Source organism: Eublepharis macularius, chromosome 5, assembly GCF_028583425.1.
Source record: "Eublepharis macularius isolate TG4126 chromosome 5, MPM_Emac_v1.0, whole genome shotgun sequence".
Lineage (NCBI taxonomy): Eukaryota > Metazoa > Chordata > Lepidosauria > Squamata > Eublepharidae > Eublepharis > Eublepharis macularius.
The window spans coordinates 174,655,898-174,663,698 of NC_072794.1; the positions used below are offsets into that span (position 1 = coordinate 174,655,898).

Genomic DNA, 7,801 nt, shown 5'->3' on the forward strand with positions numbered 1-7,801 from the left:
GTCCACTGCATCAAAGGCTGCAGGCAGTTCCAGGAGACGCAACAAAGAAGCGTGGCCTTCGTGTATGTTCAGGTGGGAGATCATCAGGTAAAGCCACCAGAGCCGTTTCTGTGCCCCTGCCAGGCCCGAAACCAGCCTGAGAAGCGTACAGAGTGCAGGACTTACCCAGAGAGGCCTCGAACTGGTCTGTTGCTGCCTTCTCAGTCACTTTGCCCAGAGAGAACGGGGTTCAGGCTGGGCAACATCTATAGGGATGTTTTTGAGTAGCCAGTGGAAAAGGCCCTGAGTGAGTGATGGACTTCGATGGGCGCCAAGGACTTGTGTCTGTGGTCCTTGCATGATTTCAACAACCAGGGTGGTCAAGGATCCACAGCACAAGCGGCGGCTTCTGCATATCCAAAGATCCTATCAGCATCTGCTGCGCTGAGTGGGTCAGAATGTTGCATAAATGAACCAGGAGACGCACTGCACGTTTCTTCTGAGCGAGCTACGCTACAGCCAGCATCCAAGTCAGAACACATGTGAGCATTTTCATCTGTAAATAAATTTGCAAAAAGCATTTTTGTGGCAATAAAGGGTCAGACTTAGGCGTTAGCACACCAAGATGTCTTAGGCAGCTGGGATGGCCACGAACTCGCTGATGCGCTGAGAGCAGAGAAGGGACATTTCTTGGTCACTGCGTCATAGGCCTTCCAATGGGCTCGATATAGCGTACCTCGTCGGCTTCAGAGCGAGGCCACAGTGTGATCTTTCCCATGTGCTGAGCCTGGTGCCTCGATGAGGCCCACGGCAGTCGAAGAGGCTACAGAACTACCTTCATACATCCAGTGGCTGGTTCCAGTGCGGCAGAGGGTCGGAGGCCTGGACCGCTTCCATCGGTGCAGCAGGGCTGGAGCCCAGGGGCACCTTAGAGACCAACAAGATTGTCGGGGCGCAAGCTTTCCAGAGCCGGGGCTCCTTTCTTCAGAGACTGGGGTCCCCGGCCAACGGCTTTCAGGGGGGGAACCAGAACTTGGACGTGAGCCCAGACACAGGGGCGGCAAGGAACGCGCTTTCCAGGCGGTCGCAAATGTTCCGTACGAGCCAGCACGTCTTCCTGCTGCATTTCTTACCTTTTCAAGTTTCCAACCCTCTTTCAAAGGCAGCCCTGTACAGAGCACATAGCGGCATTCTAACCAGCATGTGACCAGAGGGTGGATCGCTGGGGCCAAATCTCACTCCTCGAGGGCGAGCCACCACTGGCACTCCAAATGAAGCCAGGCAAAGGTGCCACGGGCCACGACAGAGACGGGGGCCCTATCCCATGGCACCTGCAAACCGGGAGTCTCCTCTTTCTGGGAGCACACGCCTCCCTCCGGGGCATGCTGACCCCTCGGCACAGCCAAACGGAGAGCTACGCTTTGGGGCCCCACTGCACGAGGCTCCTCAAATAGGAAATAAAAATCCCCCCCCCACCACCACGCAGCTTAAGCCCCCCACCCTGGGTTCGGCCACCCGTTTGCAGGCTCCGTGCCCTTTCTGGGAGCACAATCCGGGTTGTCTTCGAGCGTCTGGAGCCTCTGAGGCTGACCTTCTGCAGGGCCACGGCGCGTCCCAGGCGTCCCCCGCTCTCTGGCTCCCACCGGGATGCCGGGCGGGGCGGGGCGGGGCGGGGCAGCCCCTCCGCGGGCAGCCCGAGCGCCCTGGCCGAGGCAGCGGCCGGTGCCGGGCAGCGTCTGCGGGCGGAGGGGAGGGGCGGGGCGGGCAGGCGGGCGCGGCCGGCCCCGAGGGGCTCGCCGTGCCGATTGGCGGGCGCGGCCCAGCAGGCGCCCGCCCCCGGCCAGGGCTGATAAAAGGGCCGGCGCGGAGGCGGGCGCGGCGCGGCGGCGACATGAGGGCGGCCGGGCGGCAGGCGGCGTGGGCGGCGGGCGGCGGCCTCCTCCTGGCCCTGGCGGTGAGTTTCGCTTCCGCTTCTGCCCGCGGCGCCCCCCCCCGCCGGCCAGAGACCCCCGCCCGCCCCCCCGCCCGGAGGACGCGCTGCGAGCCCCCCGCCCGCCGCCCTGGTTCCGCTTTCGGCGCCTGGGAATCCCCGCGCGGACCGCCTGGCCGGGGCCGGCAGCAGGGCCAGGCGGGCGAGCGGGCGAGGGGCCGGGGCGGGCTGCGCTCCTCGCCGGGGCCCGGCTGGCCTTCCGCGGGGGGCGGCGAGGCTGCCTTGGCGAGGGGGGGACGCAGCAGGGAAGCCCCCGAGCCCGCCCGGCCCGGCCCGGCCTTGTCTGCCGCCCGATCGGCCTGGGGCGCCTTCCTGGGACGGGGCGGGCGGCGGGGCTGGCGCGGCGCGGTCTGGATCCGGGGCCCCGGGGAGCGGCCCAGGCTGCCGAGGAGGAGCCCGAGTGCCCAGCGAGGGCTCCCCGGGAACGGGACGGCGAGGCTCCGGGGCCGTCGAGCGCAGCAGAGGCCCCCTTCAGGGGCAGCGGGAGTCCCGACTGGCCGAGCGCCGCGGAGGCCCTCCCCTGCCCTGCCGAGCCCCGCTCGGGGCGGCGTCCAAGAAGCCCCTCGAAACCGAAAACACGCCCGAGACCCTTGAAAGGCGCCGGGCGGGCCCCGCAGCCCCAGGTGCCAAGGCGCTGCCGCTCGAAGGGGCGGGCGCCTCGGCCAGAGGACCCCCCGTCTCGACAAGCCCGGGCCACCAGGGCTGGTCTAGCGCCGGGCCAGACGCCCCGGAGAGCCGCCCCGCAGAGGCTCTTAGCGGGCCGGGCCGGGCGGAGGAGGCCTGCCAGGGTCGCGGCGGCGGCGGCTGCTCGGCGCGCAGGTCCCCGGAGCCCCCCCAGGCAGAGCGGCGCTCTTGCAAGCCCCGAGGCTCCCGTGGCTGCGGCTCTGCTTAAGATCGCGCTGCCCGCGGCGGGGGTCCGTTCTGGCCGCTGCCTCCGGGAAAGGGGGCGGGGAAGCGCCGCGGAGGGCAGCCCGGGCCGTCGAGGGGCTGGAGCGCCTTCCGTGCCAGCTGCGTCAGCTCTGGTTTGAGCGAGGGAGGGGGAAGGTGTGGCGAAAAGGGCCCCTCCGCTCCCTGCAGGGGCTCCCTGCGAGCGGCGCCACAGCATAAGGGGCTGTAGCGTGACGGAAGGGTGGGGGAAGGCCCTCGGGTGGAGGGGAGGGGCCTTTGCCGCAGTGTGGGCCCTGCATTCCCCTTCATGTAGAAATTGCCCTGCTCTTATGACCCGACTTTTTCCCATTGCGATTCCATTTTCTGTGTTGTTTGGCTTAGCAGGTCTGATACGCTGTGGCTTTGCTTCTGATTTCGGAAATCCTGCTCCCGGGGGGTTCCTTACGGGCGGCCTTGTGGGACTGGAGTGCCTCGTTTCGAACCATGCAACCCTGCTTGGGTCTCAGTGAGAAAGGCAGGGAGTACAGAGTGGGTCAATGACGTTAGGCCTCATCCATGGAGATTAGTGGGCTAGAAACTGAAGGTGAAAAAACTCTCAGCCACTGCAGAAGTTCTTTCGGGAGTTGGCCGCATGGAGTCTGGTGAGGTTGGCCCCTGAGGCCACTGGCTTTAAAAGGAGATTGGCCCAGTTAACGGAAGAGCAGTCCACCCGCGGGCCGCGGCTCTTAGCCACGCTGGCTGAATGGGACCCCCTTGTTCAGAGGCAGTGTGCCAGTGGATGCGGGGCAGGGGGACGCAGCTGGAGAGGTCTGTGGCCCTCGTGGCCCGTGTGTGAGGTGGCACCGGCCATTCCCGCATTCTCAGAACAGCTGGGATGGGGAAATGCGTGGCAGCCCCACGTTTTCCATTCCGGCTCAGCAGCGCCAAGGCAAAGCCAGTTTATCCCCCCGAAGGGAGCTCACACGCGGCCACTGCACTGTAGCTCTCTTGGGAGCTTTTGTGGTTGAGGGAGGGGTCTGGCAGGGGGAGACCCAAACAGTTCCCTACAGGAGAGTGCCAAGCGCAGGCGGCAACTTTTGTAGCACAGGTACTGCCGGGTGACGCTTTCCAGTGGGCAGCCCAGCCGGCCGGCAGACAGCGAGTCCCTCCCCCAAGCCCCGCGGGTTGCGTGCCCGTGAAGGAGAGTGCCCTGCGCCTTTGAGGGCTCCTCCTGGCTCCGGTGCCGTCTCGCCCCTCAGCTTTCCCTCCCCTCCTCCAGCTCCCGCTTTTGTCCTCTGTCCCGCCCCCCAGCCCCTGAACTTCTGCTCTTTCCGCTTGCAGTGCTTGGCCCTCGACCCGGAGCAGAAGTGCAACAGGACGCAGTACGAGGCCCATGGGAAGTGCTGCAGCAGGTGCCCACCAGGTAGCAGGCCCGGCCCCCTCAGCCCAAGCCCCGAACTCTGCCCTGCCTAGAGCGGAGCCTGGAACAGCCTCAAGCCCCGGCCAGAGGACAGAGAAACGCTCCGAATTGCGCTTCTGGCGGCCAGTGTGGGTGGGGCCACGTGCCTCCCGTGCCAGGAAGCCGCCTGGTGGCCTGGGCCTTGAACGGGCTCAGACCAGCCGCACTCGTGGCTTCCCCGTGGCCACTCCGCCCTTCAAGCTGCCTGGCAAAGCAGCTTTGATCTTCCTGCCGCCTTTGGGCCCTTGTGCGGAAAGGACGCGGGCAGCAGCGGCTTCTCTGGCCTAAGCCCTTCCCGGCCTGGCTGTTTCAGCCCCTTGAGCCAGAGCTGATTTGTGGTGTCAGACCCCCCCCCCCCCGGCGCACATCGCGCCACTTCTTCGACAGCCCCACTCACACCACTGCCGGACGTTCAGGAGACAAAAGCTCTCCCAGCAGCCTCTTCTCCTGCCCTGCTCTTCCCGGATCTCCCCCCACAGGTTTCTGCCCTCCCTTGCAGGCCAGAGAGTGAGTGTGCCGTGCTCCAATGACTCCGACACTGCCTGTGCCAGTTGTCGACCCCAACACTTCCAGAATGGCTGGACCAAGCAGACAGTCTGCACCCCACACCGCTACTGTGACCAAAGTAGGTGACCCTGGTGGACCGCTTGGGGGGGGGGGGCTTGTTGGCAGGGGGAGGCCTTACCCGGCCTGCAGGTTATAATTCCTCGCCCCCTGGGCCCTCCCTCCCTCCCTCTTTCAGATGCCGGTTTGGTTGTGCATATCCAAGGGAGTGCTGAGCAGAACGTGGTGTGCCGGTGCCGGAACGGCACTCACTGTTCCAGCCGCGAGTGTCAGAGCTGTCGGGAGAACAAGGTCTGCCAAGAGGGCGAAGGGGCACAGCAGACAGGTATATGCGAGGGGGCCCTCGGCCTCAAGGGGGGCTGGGGCTAAAGGCGTCTCGCAGCCCTGATGGGAGTGAAGAAATCTGCCCCAAGGCCACTTGAGGCCATCCGGCAGGCAGAGGAGCCGTGTGAATTGTATCCTCTGCCGGGCAACTCTCGAGCAGTTGCTGCGGGTGGCAGCCAGAGGAGACCCCTGACCCATGGGACACCGGCTGCCCCCCATCTCCAGCTTCTGACACCCCCTGTGATGCTTTTTCCCATGTTCCAGCCACTGACACGACGGACACCGTCTGTGCTGAGTGTCCCGTGGGCTTCTTCTCAAACATTTCCTCTGCCACGGCATCGTGCCAGCCGTGGAGCAGGTATGCCGCAGGCAGGGTGCTTCTGCTGGGCAGCTGGCACCCCCAAGCACGGAGTGGGCGGGGCGGGGGCGGGGGGGGTGAGAGACACACACGATGCGGCCAATGCTGCCCCCTCCTGGCTGAGCTGGAGGACTGCGCTGGAAGCGATTGGGGCGGGCAGAAGGGGTGGATCTGTGCAGGTGACCTCAGAGGCACGGATGTCCACGTGCAAGCGCAGGATCAGGGCCCGGCTGTCCGATGGTGGGAAGAGGGGGGCCAGCAGGCTGCCTGGAATGCTGCAGGGAGGGGGGCAGCCCCCTGCGTGTCTAAGGCGGCTGTGGCTTTTTCTCTGCAGCTGCTGGGCCGCCGGGCTGGTCCACAAGACCGACGGGACACGCTCCACAGATGTCGTTTGCGGTAAGGCAGCGCCCACCTTGGACCGAGGGCAGCCTGGGCATGGCTGTGGAGAAGCAATTCAGCTGAGGGTGCAGGGGAAAGAGCGGGGCGAGGGGTGCCTGGGGGCGGGGGGGGGCTGCTGCTTGTGCGGAGGAAGGGGCCTCCATCCCTGCCTCTTCCCCTGCAGAAGAGGCCCACAGGAGCCGCTCGCTGGCCCTGGCGCTGGTCCCTCTGGCCGCTGTGATCGTTGTGCTGGGGGGCCTTGGGCTTCTCCTCTGGCGTAGACGTCTGCACCGCAGGGGTGAGTCTCCGGGAGTCGTGCGCTTGCGTGTGTTGCATTCCATCAAGCCTCTTCTGACTGAGGCAACCCTCAGAACGGACAGTCTGGGCCAGTTGTAACTCCTTCCCCAGCCCTGGAGTGGGGACCAGACCAACCCCCAGCCCTGCTGCAGAGCTCTAGCACAGTCCCAGCTCCAAGCGATGCAGGCTCCACGGCCTCCCCTCCCCACCCCCGAAAGTTTCTGTGCATTTGCAAGCTTGGTCTGGTGCTGCTGCAAGCGTGACTCATTCTCTGTCTCCTTTCTCCCCCGCCCAGAGCTTCAAAAGCAGCAAAAGAATCAGGTAGGTGCCCCTGAGCTGGTGCCCACGTGGGGAGGGGGGCGAGAAGGCAGCACCCGTGCCACGGCGGAGCTGCTGCTTGCTTCAGGAATTCTCTGCCTCTTTCCTGTTCCCACCTCAAAGCAGAGCTGCTGCCGTTGCCAGGGAAGGGCGGTCCAGGGTGCCACCCGCAGTCCTGGCTCTCCTGTCCCTCCGGGTAAGTAGCATTTGCCTGCTGATTCCTGTGCCTTTGTCCCCTGCAGCCAGCTGAGGACGACTTTGAGGAGGACAAGGGCTGCCCTGCCTTGCCTGTCCAGGAGACGCTGCCCATGACCCAGGAGGCAGAGGGCAAGGACAGCCGCTTAGCTGAACAGGAGCACGCCTGAGTGGCGGGGGCTGCAGAGCGGAACGGGTGTGCCCAAGAGGACCTTCCTGGTGGCCTTGCTCTCCCCCCCTTGCTGGAACTGTCCCATGCCCTTGGCTTCCTCCGGAGGGTTCTGGGGTGCTTCTGGCCCGCCTGCCTGCACAGCACCCCAAAGGAAAAGAGCCCCCCCCTGTGCAGAGCTGCCTGGTGCGTTTCGGCCCTGGAGAGGAGGGGCCTGCCGGAGGAAGCAAAGCCGCCTTTCGCCGTCGGGGTTGTGCCTCCTGCCTGGGAGTGGTTCCTGCCCACCCGCTCCAGGAGCCACAGCGTGCCCGAGGGAGCGCTCTGAGCCCTGCTGGAGGCAGGATGAGACTGGGTGCTCCCCTCTCCGAGTGGCTTCAGGACCCGCTTCCACGGCAGGCATTCATTGCACCCCACCCTTCTTCTTCCTGCCTTGCCAGCCAGCTGTGGGCCTGGACCGTGTCTGGCCCAGATCCTGTCAGTGGGCTGAGAAGGGCACTTGGCCCCAGCAGGGAAGGAGGTGGGCAGCCGGAGTGTTGATCCATTCCAGCCACAGGTGCCTCGGCGGAGGCTTTCAGCATTCGAGAGACCGGAATGCCGTGGCCTGCACCCTTCGATTCGGGGTGTTACTGTAAATGAGACACTGCTTTTTATATTTTTATATAAATTCTGTTCGGCAATACTTCTTGTGCCCTTGATTTCAGTTCCCCACACCGTCCTGTCTCTGCAGCGCACTGCCCGTGTGACCCCGGCAGGAGCTGCTCTTGACTGCACACAGGCAAAGTCAGGCTGCCACACCTTGACTGTGGTTGTCGTGTGGGGCTGGCGAGGAGCTCATGAGTGGGCAGGGCACCCGTGCCCATGGGGCACTGAGCCTCTTGCAAAGGCCCTTTGCCGCCTGTTGAA

The 7,801-nt window shown here is 65.2% G+C and overlaps 1 protein-coding gene across 1 annotated transcript; it reads left to right on the forward strand.

The window, feature by feature from the left end:
• The first annotated feature begins 1,865 nt into the window (after positions 1-1,865).
• On the forward strand, positions 1,866-7,577 carry CD40 (CD40 molecule). Its single transcript, XM_054979220.1, has 9 exons — positions 1,866-1,933; positions 4,178-4,259; positions 4,795-4,920; positions 5,038-5,184; positions 5,448-5,541; positions 5,876-5,937; positions 6,104-6,217; positions 6,512-6,537; positions 6,777-7,577. Exons 1-9 carry the CDS (start codon positions 1,871-1,873, stop codon positions 6,897-6,899), a joined length of 837 nt encoding a protein of 278 aa, XP_054835195.1. The 5' UTR covers positions 1,866-1,870; the 3' UTR covers positions 6,900-7,577.
• Positions 7,578-7,801: the final 224 nt, after the last annotated feature.

Coding starts and splice junctions, on each gene's coding strand:
- CD40 (XM_054979220.1), top strand. CDS start 1,871: ATGAGGGCGGCCGGGCGGCAGGCGGCGTGGGCGGCGGGCGGCGGCCTC. Junction 4,921..5,037: donor ACACCGCTACTGTGACCAAA/GTAGGTGACCCT, acceptor TCCCTCTTTCAG/ATGCCGGTTTGGTTGTGCAT. Junction 5,185..5,447: donor CGAAGGGGCACAGCAGACAG/GTATATGCGAGG, acceptor CCCATGTTCCAG/CCACTGACACGACGGACACC.